The 16,190-nt window shown below is 43.1% G+C and overlaps 1 protein-coding gene across 2 annotated transcripts in view; it reads left to right on the forward strand.

Moving 5' to 3' along the window:
* Positions 1-15,778, forward strand: part of dspa (desmoplakin a) — a 34,936-nt gene extending 19,158 nt beyond the window's left edge. Inside the window, exons 11-24 of one of the 2 annotated variants that reach the window (XM_081375348.1) lie at positions 34-186; positions 1,676-1,830; positions 1,920-2,046; positions 2,483-2,669; positions 3,239-3,507; positions 3,712-3,890; positions 7,693-7,831; positions 8,159-8,352; positions 8,480-8,642; positions 8,911-8,994; positions 9,082-9,189; positions 9,616-9,714; positions 10,585-12,411; positions 12,735-15,778. In XM_081375348.1, the coding sequence (XP_081231474.1) occupies positions 34-186; positions 1,676-1,830; positions 1,920-2,046; positions 2,483-2,669; positions 3,239-3,507; positions 3,712-3,890; positions 7,693-7,831; positions 8,159-8,352; positions 8,480-8,642; positions 8,911-8,994; positions 9,082-9,189; positions 9,616-9,714; positions 10,585-12,411; positions 12,735-15,212 (6,162 nt within the window). In that variant the 3' untranslated portion in view covers positions 15,213-15,778. The remainder of the gene's footprint in view (positions 1-33; positions 187-1,675; positions 1,831-1,919; positions 2,047-2,482; positions 2,670-3,238; positions 3,508-3,711; positions 3,891-7,692; positions 7,832-8,158; positions 8,353-8,479; positions 8,643-8,910; positions 8,995-9,081; positions 9,190-9,615; positions 9,715-10,584; positions 12,412-12,734) is intronic. The other variant, XM_081375349.1, reaches the window with a different exon arrangement.
* Positions 15,779-16,190: the final 412 nt, after the last annotated feature.

Consider the following 16,190-nt stretch of genomic DNA (forward strand, 5'->3'; position numbering starts at 1 on the left):
CTCACTGAATCCTGTGTGTGTGTGTGTGTGTAGAAAGAGAAGGAGAGGATGATGGAGAGCAAGAGGCAGGTGCAGACGCTGGTCAGCAAGTCCAAGAGCATCGTGTGTCTGAAGCCTCGTAACCCCACGGAGAAGAGCAGCGGTCAGGTCATAGTGAAAGCTCTGTGTGACTTCAAACAGGATCAGGTGAGTCTCATCCTCATATAGAAGTGACGTCTTTATGAGTTATAGTTATGTCTATTGAATTGAATAGTGTATACAACAACACTTTTGAATGAATGATTCAATGACTCAAGGTCCTTGAACACCGAGTCAGAGATTTTCGTGTGTGTTTTTTCGTATTCGTCATCCTACAAATTCGTCACGCACAGAAACCTTGCACACTGAGTCCGATGCGTATTTATTAATCTGTTGTGGAAAAAATGTGCAAAACAACACAAAATGGAGTCTTGAAGCAGTGAGGATGATGTTGTTGTCCTCTCTCTTCCTCTTAAGCTTTGCTAGCGATACTGGAGCCGCATATTAAAATGAAGACCACCGATTTCCATGAAACAATTGATCCTTGAACAGTCATTTGTCACCACCTACTGGTGTAACGATGTAATCATACAATCTTTATTTGAAGCATTAAGTTACTTTTAAAGGTGATTTACTCTATTTTGATCACTATTGTAGACTCCGAACTATATAGGACCCAGAGTTTATGATGTGTGCATGTACTCCTAGGAAGTACTCCTATGAGTTGTGAAGTCGTAATTACAATGTCAGTCACTTTCATTGGAGCAAGATGGCGGTATTCCTTTTCTTAACTCTTTCCCCGCCAATGTTTTGTTTTTTAAAGTTACCAGCCACTACCAGCACTTTTAATGTTTTGTTGAATGAAAAATGTTTAATTCTAACTTCATGCATTCTTTTTTATCAACACTAAAATGTGTGTAAGTTTCATAAAAAACATTATGAAGAAAAAGCAGAAAGAAACTACTATGTGCATAAGCTTTTATTGCTTGTTTCTGCTCCTTTTTGCCTGTGGTTTGATCCAGAGATTCTGAAGTATTTCAGTTGTTGAGTACAGTAAGAGCGCAAGAGTAATGGATAAAGTTGGAAATGTCTGTCAATGGCGGGAAGTGTTAATTAACTACACAAAATACAGCAAGGTCTTTTGGTTACACTTTATTTTAAGGTGTCTGTGTTACAGTGCAATTATGCATTTAAGTACTGAGAAATAATAATTGACTACATGTACTGTAGAGTTAGGGTTTGGTTTAGGGATAGCTGCATGTAATTATGCATAATTTATAGTTATTACTATAGTAACTACCGTTTTTTTAACCCTACTTCTAGAAAATTGCTGCAGATACCAAGCGCATAATAACTTTTTCAGTTTCTGATAAGAGTAAACATTCAGTTTCAACAAAAAATTACCATCAACTATAGACTATATTGATTCTGCCATGTTTCTCAGTGTGTCCCAGTCTTAGTTATGACTTTGTGCTGGCGTTCATGTGTGTGAACATAACTTGTAATTTTCAAGTAAACCCAAAGACCTTGTCTAGTTGTTTCAGGTGTCATTTAACGCTAGAACTCAATTTAGTGTGTAAACGCAGAGTGCATGTATTTCTGATGTTTCTGCAAACCCATGTGAAACACTGTGTGTGTGTGTGTGTGTGTGTTACAGAAGGGGATTATGAAGAACAACGAAGGCATCCTGAAGGACAACACGCAGCGCAGCAAGTGGCACGTCACCGGACCAGGAGGACTGGAGATGCTGATCCCATCCGTGTGTCTGATCATCCCGCCGCCGAACCCTCTGAGCATCAGTCTGGCACAAAAGTACGGCACACACACACATGCACACAGATCACAGAGCAGCTGGCAGTGTTATAGAGCAGAAATGCATTGATTCATCTATTGGCTGACAGGAACGAGCAGTACTATGAGGCCATCATGTCCATCTGGAGTCAGCTGTACATCAACATCAAGAGTCTGATCTCCTGGCAGTACTGCATGAAGGACGTTCAGCACATCAACTCCCTCACGCTCACAATGGTAGGACATGATATGAGCTTAATGCCCTCCAGTCGCTTCTAGATGCTTACCGTTCCATAAATAATAATAAAAACATTTTAAATGTGAGAATTTATGCTAGAGACATGCTAGCAAGAAGAACAAGAACAAATATCTGCCAATGGGGTCAAAATACTTACTTACATTCAATAACATACAATTACAACTTCATTCAAAGGGAAAAGAAAATGATTTTCCCGACCTCACTGGGAGATATTTCTTCTGGTTTTACTCATTATATCCATATATCTATGTTTGCTCTGTATCTTGATTTAAGAATGGTTTAGATATTTATTACTAAAGGATGTGAGAAAGTCATTATTTTGTAGTTTGTAACTTGATCTTTGGTTGCACATGGAACTATGTTTCTCCAATGTCTCAATCTATGGGTGTATAGTGAATCTTTTGTCTGTTTTAGCTGTCAAAAATGCGTCCTGAGGAGTATCGCAACATTATTAAGAGCCTGGAGATCCACTACCAGGAGTTCATGCGTAACAGTCTCGGCTCTGAGATGTTTGGCGATGAAGACAAGAGAAAGATGGAGCAGGAATACGCTGGAGCACAATCCCATTACGACCGGCTGGTGATCCAACTGCCCAACTATAGTAAGACCAAAGACACGTTCAGCACATGTTCAACACATCCAGTCACATGGACTAATTATTATAAAATGGTTAGTTCTAATCCTTGATTCTGATTGGTCAATAGCTGTGTTTATTCATGATTAAACACGACTACAGTTAAGGGGTTTTCCCGTGGCCCTGACACGCTAGTCATGTGTCAGTTGCGTCTTGCTTCTCCGTGTTCACAAGTTTGAGTCCTGTCAATATAAAAGTCTTCTGAATGACAGACTCACTCATAAAGACAGTCTTTGTCGCCATCTAATGGTGAAATATCGTAAATTCTGTTGCTGTTCACGGTCAGGGACTGCTATTTCCAGCGGAAGGAGGGCTTTTAGTCAATTTTACATCATGAAAGTTGCTTTGATACATATTTTTTGGCTTTAATATTTGTATTGTTTGGTAACCGTTTTATAAAAGCAATAAGGTACGTGAGACTAGTGCTGTATCGTGAACAAGTCACCGCTTCGCGTTGTTGAAGTTGCCCATCCATGATTTATGACAAGTTCATTTAATTACTGTTGCTTTACAAAGGAGTTGTGTTTGTCTTTCAGGGGATAAAGGAGGGAAAACTGAAGTGGTGACAGATGGGAGGACGGTGGTGACGAAGACTGAGAAAACAGTGGTGACGGGTACTGGGAAAACAGTGGTGACGGGTACTGGGAAGACGGTCTCCTCGGGGCTGAATGTCAATCTCATGTCAGACCTGAGCGCTCTCAGACGCAGACTAGAGGGAGCGGAGGCCGGCTTGATTCAGCATCTCCACGTGCCTCTGAAGGAGAACGGTGTACAGGAGTGCTCTCAGAGACTTGTGCTGCTGCAGGTACAGTCACACACTGAAACACCACTACCAGTGGCACAGTCTGCTGGAACAACCAGTGATGGACCAATATACTGGCCAAGCTGAATATCAGCCAATGTTTGGATTTCCAGCATTATTATTCCAGCATAACAGTCGCCGCATAACCATATAGCAAGTTAATTTTTTATTTACTAAGTACATTTGCATAATAATCTGTTTTGTCAGGGTGTACATCATGATCTGGACACCATCCAGGACGAGTACCTGCATCTGAGGGAGAAGATCTTAAGAGAGCTGGATGGAAGCACTAACCAGGAGCAGACGCGGTACCTGCGCTCTGAGCTGGACCTCATCAACCAGAAACTGGGCAGTCTGCAAGGATTCTCAGCCGCATATATCCAGAGGCAAGAACATTTAACAAGCACCTATTCTGCTTTTCTTCAAGTTCATCTTTCTTTAATGTGTAATGTTGCTGTTTGAGCATGAACAAGCTCTGCAAAGCTCCAGTTCTTCTCTATATCAGTGTCAGTGTTTCTGAACTCCCTGAAACGCCTCCATTGTAGTCTTGAGTTTATTCTGGACAATTAGAGCAGAGTAGACCAATCACAACAGACTGAGCCATCTGACCAATCAGAGCAGAGTAGACCAATCACAACAGACTGGATCATCTGACCAATCAGAGCTGAGTAGACTAATCACAACAGACTGGGTCATCTGACCAATCAGAGCAGAGTAGACCAATCACAACAGACTGGGTCATATGACCAATCAGAGCAGAGTAGACCAATCACAACAGACTGGATCATCTGACCAATCAGAGCAGAGTAGGCCAATCACAACAGACTGGATCATCTGACCAATCAGAGCAGAGTAGACCAATCACAACAGACTGGGTCATCTGACCAATCAGAGCAGAGTAGACCAATCACAACAGACTGGGTCATATGACCAATCAGAGCAGAGTAGACCAATCACAACAGACTGGGCCATCTGACCAATCAGAGCAGAGTAGACCAATCACAACAGACTGGATCATCTGACCAATCAGAGCAGAGTAGACCAATCACAACAGACTGGGTCATATGACCAATCAGAGCAGAGTAGACCAATCACAACAGACTGGGTCATCTGACCAATCAGAGCAGAGTAGACCAGTCACAACAGACTGGGTCATCTGACCAATCAGAGCAGAGTAGACCAATCACAACAGACTGGATCATCTGACCAATCAGAGCTGAGTAGACTAATCACAACAGACTGGGTCATCTGACCAATCAGAGCAGAGTAGACCAATCACAACAGACTGGGTCATATGACCAATCAGAGCAGAGTAGACCAATCACAACAGACTGGGTCATCTGACCAATCAGAGCAGAGTAGACCAATCACAACAGACTGGGTCATCTGACCAATCAGAGCAGAGTAGACCAATCACAACAGACTGGGTCATATGACCAATCAGAGCAGAGTAGACCAATCACAACAGACTGGGTCATCTGACCAATCAGAGCAGAGTAGACCAATCACAACAGACTGAGCCATCTGACCAATCAGAGCTGAGTAGACCAATCACAACAGACTGGGTCATCTGACCAATCAGAGCTGAGTAGACCATTCACAACAGACTGGGCCATCTGACCAATCAGAGCAGAGTAGACCAATCACAACAGACTGGGCCATCTGACCAATCAGAGCAGAGTAGACCAATCATAACAGACTGGGCCATCTGACCAATCAGAGCAGAGTAGACCAATCATAACAGACTGGATCATCTGATCAATCAGAGCAGAGTAGACCAATCACAACAGACTGGGTCATCTGACCAATCAGAGCAGAGTAGACCAATCATAACAGACTGGATCATCTGATCAATCAGAGCAGAGTAGACCAATCACAACAGACTGGGTCATCTGACCAATCAGAGCAGAGTAGACCAATCACAACAGACTGGGTCATATGACCAATCAGAGCAGAGTAGACCAATCACAACAGACTGGGTCATCTGACCAATCAGAGCAGAGTAGACCAATCACAACAGACTGAGCCATCTGACCAATCAGAGCTGAGTAGACCAATCACAACAGACTGGATCATCTGACCAATCAGAGCTGAGTAGACCATTCACAACAGACTGGGCCATCTGACCAATCAAAGCAGAGTAGACCAATCACAACAGACTGGGTCATCTGACCAATCAGAGCAGAGTAGACCAATCACAACAGACTGGATCATCTGATCAATCAGAGCAGAGTAGACCAATCACAACAGACTGGGTCATCTGACCAATCAGAGCTGAGTAGACCAATCACAACAGACTGGATCATCTGACCAATCAGAGCAGAGTAGACCAATCACAACAGACTGAGCCATCTGACCAATCAGAGCTGAGTAGACCAATCACAACAGACTGGATCATCCGACCAATCAGAGCAGAGTAGACCAATCACAACAGACTGGATCATCCGACCAATCAGAGCAGAGTAGACCAATCACAACAGACTGAGCCATCTGACCAATCAGTGCTGAGTAGACCAATCACAACAGACTGGATCATCCGACCAATCAGAGCAGAGTAGACCAATCACAACAGACTGGATCATCTGACCAATCAGAGCAGAGTAGACCAATCACAACAGACTGGGTCATCTGACCAATCAGAGCTGAGTAGACCAATCACAACAGACTGGATCATATAAACAATCAGAGCAGAGTAGACCAATCACAACAGACTGGGTCATCTGACCAATCAGAGCTGAGTAGACCAATCACAACAGACTGGATCATCTGACCAATCAGAGCAGAGTAGACCAATCACAACAGACTGGATCATCTGACCAATCGGAGCAGAGTAGACCAATCACAACAGACTGGGCCATCTGACCAATCAGAGCAGAGTAGACCAATCACAACAGACTGGATCATCTGACCAATCAGAGCTGAGTAGACCAATCACAACAGACTGGATCATCTGACCAATCAGAGCAGAGTAGACCAATCACAACAGACTGGATCATCTGACCAATCGGAGCAGAGTAGACCAATCACAACAGACTGGGCCATCTGACCAATCAGAGCAGAGTAGACCAATCACAACAGACTGGGTCATCTGACCAATCAGAGCTGAGTAGACCAATCACAACAGACTGGGCCATCTGACCAATCGGAGCAGAGTAGACCAATCACAACAGACTGGGTCATCTGGTCAATCAGAGCAGAGTAGACCAATCACAACAGACTGGATCATCTGACCAATCAGAGCAGAGTAAACCAATCACAACAGACTGGATCATCTGGTCAATCAGAGCAGAGTAGACCAATCACAACAGACTGGATCATCTGACCAATCAGAGCTGAGTAGACCAATCACAACAGACTGGATCATCTGACCAATCAGAGCAGAGTAGACCAATCACAACAGACTGGATCATCTGACCAATCAGAGCTGAGTAGACCAATCACAACAGACTGGGCCATCTGACCAATCAGAGCAGAGTAGACCAATCACAACAGACTGTGTAATCTGACCAATCAGAGCGGAGTAGACTAATCACAACAGACTGGGCCATCTGACCAATCAGAGCAGAGTAGGCCAATCACAACAGACTGGATCATCTGACCAATCGGAGCAGAGTAGACCAATCACAACAGACTGGATCATCTGACCAATCGGAGCAGAGTAGACCAATCACAACAGACTGGATCATCTGACCAATCAGAGCTGAGTAGACCAATCACAACAGACTGGGCCATCTGACCAATCAGAGCAGAGTAGACCAATCACAACAGACTGTGTAATCTGACCAATCAGAGCGGAGTAGACTAATCACAACAGACTGGGCCATCTGACCAATCAGAGCAGAGTTGACCAATCACAACAGACTGGATCATCTGACCAATCGGAGCAGAGTAGACCAATCACAACAGACTGGATCATCTGACCAATCGGAGCAGAGTAGACCAATCACAACAGACTGGATCATCTGACCAATCGGAGCAGAGTAGACCAATCACAACAGACTGGATCATCTGACCAATCGGAGCAGAGTAGACCAATCACAACAGACTGGGCCATCTGACCAATCGGAGCAGAGTAGACCAATCACAACAGACTGTGTCATCTGACCAATCAGAGCAGAGTAGACTTGGGAAATGAACCTATGCAATAATAATGAGTAGTGTTTCATAGGTGTTTGTGTGTGTTTCCAGGCTCACTGCTCTTCAAGCTCTGATCCAGAGCCTCCTGCAGGCTGAGGACATCATCAAAGTCCACGAGGCTCGTCTGACAGAAAAAGAGACTTCTTCTCTTGATCTTAATGAAGTGGAAAGATACCGCACGACTCTGAAGGTAAACTTAATATTTGAGTTTATATATCTTAACTCTTAATATGACACCTTGTCTTTTTCTAATCGGTGTGTGTATGAGATCATCATTTAGAGTCATTTTGACCCTAAACACATTTTGAGTTTTACGCAATCTACCAATATAATTATTTCCACAATATAATATAAATGGTGGTTGTCATCATAACCTGAAACCAATTAGACAAGTTGGAGTTTATCCTAACTCTAAGAGGTTATTTATAATGCTTTTTAAGAGAGCTTTTTGTGACTCGAAATGATAGAGTATGTCACATGATATGTCTCATTTAATGTGATGTCTTGTGCCATGCAGAGAATGAAAGCCGATCTGGAGCAGAAGAAGGGTGTTTTGAAGGCTATGGAGTCGGAGCTGTCCAAGGCTGTTCACTGGAACGGTCAGATCGACAGATCTTTCCATCAGTGTGACGTCGACCTGTCCAGATACGCCGAGCTCGTGGGACAGATGTCTGACCGCTGGCGCAGGATTTTGACTCAGATTGATAGCAGGTGTGGAGAGATGTGGTGCTGCTGCTTCTTCTTCTTCTGACATGTCTCGAATTTCAACATGCACGACTGTTGTAGAAAGCATCACACCATATTTATAGTTGTAATCCATTCCTTGCTTGTTTGTCAGGGTATGGGACCTGGAAAAACAGGAGAAACAGCTGAATCACTACAAGCAAACAAGCTCCATAATCAACAAATGGATTCAGGAAACACGTCAGCGGCAGGATGCCTTACAGATCACTAAATTCAGCAGCTTGGAAAATTTAATTCATCACCTGGAACAGCAAAAAGTCAGTCCAATACGCTCGCTGATGTGTGTTTTTGTAATCTTTTTCTGTCAAAAAATGAGCATCAGCTCATGTATTTTTAAATTAATTTTTAATTTCAGTTTTAGTTATTTTAGTAAATCAAGTTAAACTAAATGAAAATGAGAAATAACTGTTTGAAAGTCTGAAGTAAAATAATTTTGTACACAATTTGTTTTTGTTTCAGTTAATTATGTAACCCTGACTTGGATAAAATATGTCCTATTGAGAAAAATATTTTGTCAATGAACAGGTGCTGTATTCTGAGATAAAAGGAAAGAAAGAAAAGGTGGATGATGTGGTCAAAGACTCAGACACATGTGCTGCCTCCATAAAGGTGAGACTGATATTTGCTGTATTGCTTATTACAAGTACATGTAGAAACGTTGCAGAAGGCTGAGGTCCCACAACACTGTTTTAACAGGACTACGAGCTCCAGCTGGCGTCCTACAGCGCAGGATTGGAGACGCTGCTCAACATTCCCATCAAGAAGACTATGCTTCAGTCCCCAACCACTGAACTCAGGCAGGAGGTAACCAAACCTTACACATGCTGCACTCAACATCGTCAACTATACGGACAGGTCACACAAAAATCATTTACTCACCCTCAAGTCGTTACAACCCTGTATGAGTTTCTCTCTTCTTCTGAACACAAAAGAAGATACTGGAAAATATGGGTAACCAAACAGTTGCTGGACATTTATGGAGAAAAAAGGTACTATGAAAGTCAATGGGTCCCGTCAACTGTTTGGTTACTGACATTCTTCAAAATATCATCTTTTGTGTTCAGCAGAAGAAATAAATTCTCTGGTTTGGAACAACTTTAGGGTGAGTAAATGATGATTTTCATTTTTGGGTGAACTAACTCTTTAACATCACAGTTCCCCTGATTAACTTTATTTTGAGTGTATCCGGTCTCAACATGCCTTCACTGACTTATAATTGTTTCACCAAAGGCAACGGAGCTGCAGTCACACTACATAGAGCTCTTGACACGTGCAAGTGACTACACCAAATTCCTTGGGGAAATGCAGAAAAACATGGAGGACTTAATGGTAAGCATTGTGTCTCAGACAAGATGTGTTGTGAATATATCTTTCCAAATAATATAATATACGAGACAGCATGGAATTAATGAGATGCCAGTGCCAAATTACATATAAATGAATTGATTTGATAGGATTTTGTAAGCAGGGATATTAACGTTAATTAAAACTAATACTATTTAAAGTATTTGTTGAAAAAATAAAATATTTGTTGAAAAAATAAACAAAAATGTTGCTTTTGCAATAAACTGAAAAAGGTTGAACTGAAATGAAAATAAATTAAGCCTAAATAGCAATACTACTAATAATAATAAAATATGGCAAAAGCACATAACGAAATTACTAAAACCTTAACATGAAAACTATAATATAAGCTTTTTCAAAATATTAATACAACTATAAAAATACTAAAATAACTGTTTGGAAGAGGTTAACATTTAAAATTTAAGTAAAACAGTACTTGGAGTTTAACAGACAAAAAAAGTAGTTTGGGAATCTCTGAATTATATAATGTAGAATGTTTTCTTTACATTTACAAGTCATTTGTTTGAAGACTATGGATGGGAAGTGCACAAAGCGCAAAAGTGCCAAATAGTAAAACCGGTGGTTGAGAAAACTACTATACTTCTTAAAGTCCCCCTATAGTCAATAATTGTATCCCTTAAAACTCGTTCCTTGAAAAAAAAATTATTCATGCCTTAAAATATGTTGAATGTAACTCGACACCCTTGCCTCATTTAGTATACGCGGTTCTATGAATATGCAAATTAGCCCCGCCTCCACTCACTCAGCTCAGAGATCCAAAAATTGCATTCACTAGGTATTTAATTTATTTTGGTTTACTACCACTACTTAACATGGAATTTTCTTTTTAATTAGAGATGGAAGACTGAAATTGAGTGTTTGGAGGAGAATCTGAGACGTCACAAGGAGAATCTTGATGATCAAACCCGGAAGAACAAGTCACTGGAGGACAGTCTGACTCACTATCGGCTGGAGCTGACCCAGTCCAAAGAGCAGCTTATGTCTATGGAGGAGGTGAAGAGAACCCAGGCTAGGCAGTGCAATGTTACTCAGGAAAGCCTGGACAGCACCCAGAATCAGCTGAAGGGCTTACAAGACGAGATGTCCCGCCTCACGTTTCTCATTGAGGAGGAGAAGCGCAAGCGGAGGCTGGCTGAGGAGCGGTACACCACCCAGCAGGAGGAGTACGATCTTGCTATCCGCAAGAGACAGAAGGAACTGGACGAGCTCAGCATGTCCAAAAGCCAGTTTGAAAGGGCCATCAAAGACAAAGAGCGGGAGATTGAGCGGCTGAGATTACAGCTGGAGGATGAGGCCTCCCGGCGAAGTGCAGCAGAAGCTGAGACCTCAAAGGTAAGATCGCAGTTGAGCCAGGACATTAATAGCCTAAAGCAAAATTTTGAATCTGAGATCCACATCACCAAGACCAGTATCCTCAAGTCAACACAGCAGAAGGATGAGGAATCGGCAACTCTGAGGCTCCAGATGGAGAGGTTAGCCTCTGAGAAAAGAGACCTGGAAGATGAACTTAGAAAGGTGAAGCTTTCCTTCTCCCACGCAGAAGCGGCACGGAGGAAAGCAGAAGAGGAGGCACTTCAGCAGAGGTCCTCAGTGAGCGAGGAAAGCAGGAGCAAGAGGGAACTGGAGACACAGATCCAGCTCATAATGCATCAAAGGGAAGAGATTGAAACAAGACACCGTGTGGAACTGGCAGAGGCCAACAGAGTTGCTCAGGAAAGGGCCCGTGAGATTACCTTGTTGACTCAGAATCTACAAGACGAGACCCGGCGGAGGAAAGCCATGGAGGTCGAGAATCACAGCATCAGACAGTCTCAGGCTGAGATACTCGCTAAGCAAACTTCAACCACTGAGGTCATTAACAAGTTAAAGATCACTGAGCAAGAGTTCCTGGTGGTGAAGAGAGAGATGGAGATGCAAAAAAATGAAAAGAGCAAGTTGGAACAGAATGCCACCAGACTGCAGAGTCGCATCGGTGAACTGCAGTCCAAGGTGAACGAGTTGCAGGCTGAACTGGAGAAGGAGAAGAGGAATAGTCAGGATGACCTCACGAAGAGGAAAAGGATGGAAACGGAGCTAGAGAGGGTGAACCAGATGTGCCGGGAATACACCACTACCATCACTACTCTACGGGTCCATCAAGAGCAGGAAAGTGCTTCTGGACGCAAGTATGAGCTGGAGCTTCGCAGCTCTAAAGAGGAGTTGGAGAGAATGCAGAAGGAGTACAGAATCACCGCAGAGAGTCTGGCCAAAGTGAATGCAGAATTGAAGGCTTTGCAGCAGCAGCTTCTACGGGAACAGGCCCTTGTCCGTGAGGCCAATCAACGAAACGATTCCCTCTACAAGACCATAGAGGAGAAGACTCGAGCGCTCAATGAGAACACCAGCGAGATTGATAAGTTGCAGAGCCTCACTCAGAATCTTACCAAGGAGCGTCTGCGGCTTGAGGAGGAGCTGAGGAGCGTGCGACTGGAGCGAGACGATGTGAAGAGAAGCCTGAGCACCATCGACATTGAAAGTGCTTCCCGATTGTCTGCCATTCAGTTCCAGCTGCAAACCAGCAATAACAGAGCGCTGGAACTGCAGGAACTAATCAATGAACTGACTAAAGAGAGGGAAAGTTTAAGGGTGGAAATTGCCCGAATCCAAAAGCAATTCACGGAGGTATTTTTTTTATGAGCGACACAACTGATTTATGTTTTCCTAAATCAGTTGAATCAAAAATACATCACCATTTTAAGTTATTTCACAATGGCTTTGCTGGGTAACGCTTTGCTGCATAATGTTTGAATGACCTTTGAAAGCACGTTTTCTGCATAACACTGCATGGTTGCAATCTTTTTGCATATTTTCTCTAGTCTCCTAATTTTTGTTGTTTTATTCTAACCATTTTTAATTCATTTTTTAATTGTGTGATACATAAATATTTCCTGTGTTAAATCCTCTAAATGAATCATAATCAGAAATATTTCTCTTTCTGTTTCCAGACTTCCATGATCATCCAGCGATCTGATGCCAACTACAAAGAGATTGTGCAAGAGAGAGATAGTCTTTTGATCAAACTGAAGCTGTCGCAACAGGACAAAGACAAGCAGCAGCGATATGAAGAGGAGCTCAGGCGCATCAAACTCTCCTTGGAAACTGAGACGAAGCAGAAGCAGCGTCTCCAGGATGAAGTTGATCGACTTACCAAGGATTTCAAGTACTGGAAAAGCCAATACGAGTTAAAAGATGGGCAGATCAGACAGAGTGAGGTAGATAAAGACAAAGTTGAGAGAGACAGGGCCTCCTTTCTGAGTGAGATCCAAAGATTGACCGCTGAGCTGAGGAGTGTGGAAGAACGCTACAAGAGTCGTCTTCAGACCTCGGACAAGGAAATCTCAGAGCTCTCCCGAAGGAAGGAGACTTTGGAAATTGAACTGAGGAGGTTGCAACAGGGTCCGTGCGCATCCTGTAAGAATACGCAGACGGACGCGATTTCCAAGACTGTCTGTGACGGTGGCGTCCAGAAAATCACAGTGAAAGGTCTGCGTGGAGAGGTCTCGCTCACGGAGCTAATGGATTCCGACTTGCTTGATCAAACAGATCTGGATAAAATAAACCAAGGAAAACTAACAGGCAAAGATATCGAGTACAGACTCCGATCGTACCTGGGTGGCTCTGAGTGTATCGCTGGGATCTACGATGAGGCCAAGGATAGGGTCATGCCCTTTTACCAGGCTATGAAAGAAGGTCTGATTCGACGGGGAACCACACTGGAGCTCCTGGAGGCCCAGGCTGCCTCTGGCTTCATAATTGATCCAGTCAACAATGTCTGCATGACGGTGGAAGAGGCGTGGAGGAGAGCTCTTGTGGGAAAGGAGTTTAAAGACAAGCTACTCTCTGCTGAGAAGGCCGTGACTGGATACAAAGATCCTGCCACAGGAAACGTGATCTCACTCTTTCAAGCTATCGAGAAGGAGATCATAGAGAAAGGCCATGGAATTAGACTGCTGGAAGCTCAGATTGCCAGTGGCGGCATCATAGATCCTAAAGGGAGCCATCGAATTGATGTGGAAGTGGCGTACAGGAAAGGCTACTTTGACCGTGAAATGAATGAGATTTTGTCGTATGATGGCGACGACACCAAAGGTTTCTTTGACCCCAACACCCATGAAAACCTCACGTATCTGGATTTGAAAAAGCGATGCATCACAGATCCTAAGACCGGGCTCATCCTTTTGCCTTTGAAGGACAAGCAGAAGCCGAAGCCGGTGAACACCTCTCAGAAGAACACACTTCGCAAGAGGAGAGTGGTGATCGTAGACCCTGACACCGGCAAAGAGATGACCGTACGAGAGGCGTTCCACCGAGAGTTGATCGACTACGACACTTTTCTGGAGCTTTCCGAACAAGAGTGCGAGTGGGAGGAGATCTCTATCGACACTTCTGAGGGAAGCAGACGTTTGCTTGTTGATCGCAAAACTGGAAACCAGTATGACATTCAAGAGTCCCTAGAGAGGGGGATTATAGATAGACAAACCTTGGAGAAGTACCGTGCCGGGACTGTGACGCTCACTGAGTTTGGAGCTCTGATCACAAGTAAAAGCAATAGCTCGGAGCTCACCATCTGCTCCAGCAGTCCCGAGGATGTTGCTACGTGCAGTAGTCCCACGCAGCTCGCGCCATCATCTCCAACCGTCCGCAAACGCTTTGCTAGCGTATCCATCACACTCTCCCCTCCATCTGATATTTTTGATGACCAGAGCCCCGTGGGAGCCATTTTTGATTCAGAGACCCTAGAGAAGATAACCATCCCCGAGGCACAGCGGCGGGGAATACTGGACAACCTCACCGCCCAGCGGCTCTTGGAAGCCCAGGTTTGCACTGGAGGAATTGTCAATCCTTCCACTGGCCAGAGACTGTCTCTGAATGACGCTGTACAACAGAGCATTATTGACGAAGACATGGCTGTCAAGCTGAAGCCAGCACATAAGGCGTATGCAGGTTTTGAGGATGTGAAGACCAAGAGGAGACTTTCTGCGGCTGAGGCCATGAAGGAAAAGTGGTTGCCTTACGAGGCGGGGCAGAGGTTTCTGGAGTTCCAGTACCTGACCGGTGGACTTATAGAGCCAGAAAATGGCCGCCGGTTGAGCATCGAGGAGTCTATCCGAAGAGGATGGCTTGACGGCAGAGGGGCACAAAAGCTGCAGGACACGAGGAACTACATTAAGAACCTCACCTGTCCTAAAACCAAACTCAAGATCTCATACAAAGAGGCAATGGATAACTGCATGGTGGAGGAGAACAATGGCATGAAGATGCTCCAGGCTACCTCCATGTCAACCAAAGGCATAAGCAGCCCGTACAACGTGTCGTCAGGACCAGGCTCTCGCACCGGATCTCGCACTGGCTCGAGAAGTGGATCTCGCAGAGGCAGTGTTGACTACACCTCCTCCGTGTCTTACAGCTTCACCTCATCTTAGCTATACAGTTAGTCGTGATGCCTAAGCTTAGAGTGTACAATTTAAATTTAAGTAGGATTTTCTAATCAGGAGGATTTCAGTATGGGTTTGGGATACATAATGTAGATTGACTTGTTTTAAGCACATCTTCTTTTACTTACTTTCACTAGCACTGATATATTTTCTTGGGTGTTTAAGATGTCTTTTAGATGATTAATGTAATGGTATTTTTCATTATTTACACAAGGGGATTTATAGATCTGTCATGACGTAATGTTTATCTTCCTAATTTGGTTTATTCCGTATATGAGATTGTTTCCAAATATTTTCCTTTTTGCATGTTTTATTTACATTTTACATTTACACTTATTCATTTAGCAGACACTTCTGTCCAATAAATGTTACAAGCATTGCCGCACAAAACCAATTACAAAGTTAGAAACAAGTACTCTTTTATCTGAATCGTCTGCTGACTTGGTATCGACATGCATCTACTAATTTCAAAGTAGAAATTATATATTTTGCCTATAATGAATTTATATTTGAACAATTTAAACAATAAAAACTATTAAAATATAAACTACCATTCTCTCTCTTATTGTAAGTCCAAATTATTTCTATAGCATCACATTTGAAATTTCCTTTTACTCTTCACACCTTTCTTTGCAACTAAAACCAAAGAGAGTCAGGGTTGTAATTTGTGCTAGCATGTGATTAACTGCTGACTAAAATTACATGAAACATAATGTTTTTTGTAACAGGTTATAGTGTAAAGATGCTCCTTTAGAAACGTGGTACTTATGAGGTCTGATTGGTTAGGATTATGACAGCATGCCTCATGTGTAAATGCATTACTACAACCTGAGAGGCATTAAATAAATTATGTCAATGAAAAGCACGGTAACACTTTATTGGTAACACTTTATTTTACAGTGTCCTTGTTACATATACTTGCCATAGTAATAACAGTAAATTATGCATAATTACTAACCCTCAACC

This window comes from Scardinius erythrophthalmus, assembly GCF_964197995.2.
Source record: "Scardinius erythrophthalmus genome assembly, chromosome: 9".
Lineage (NCBI taxonomy): Eukaryota > Metazoa > Chordata > Actinopteri > Cypriniformes > Leuciscidae > Scardinius > Scardinius erythrophthalmus.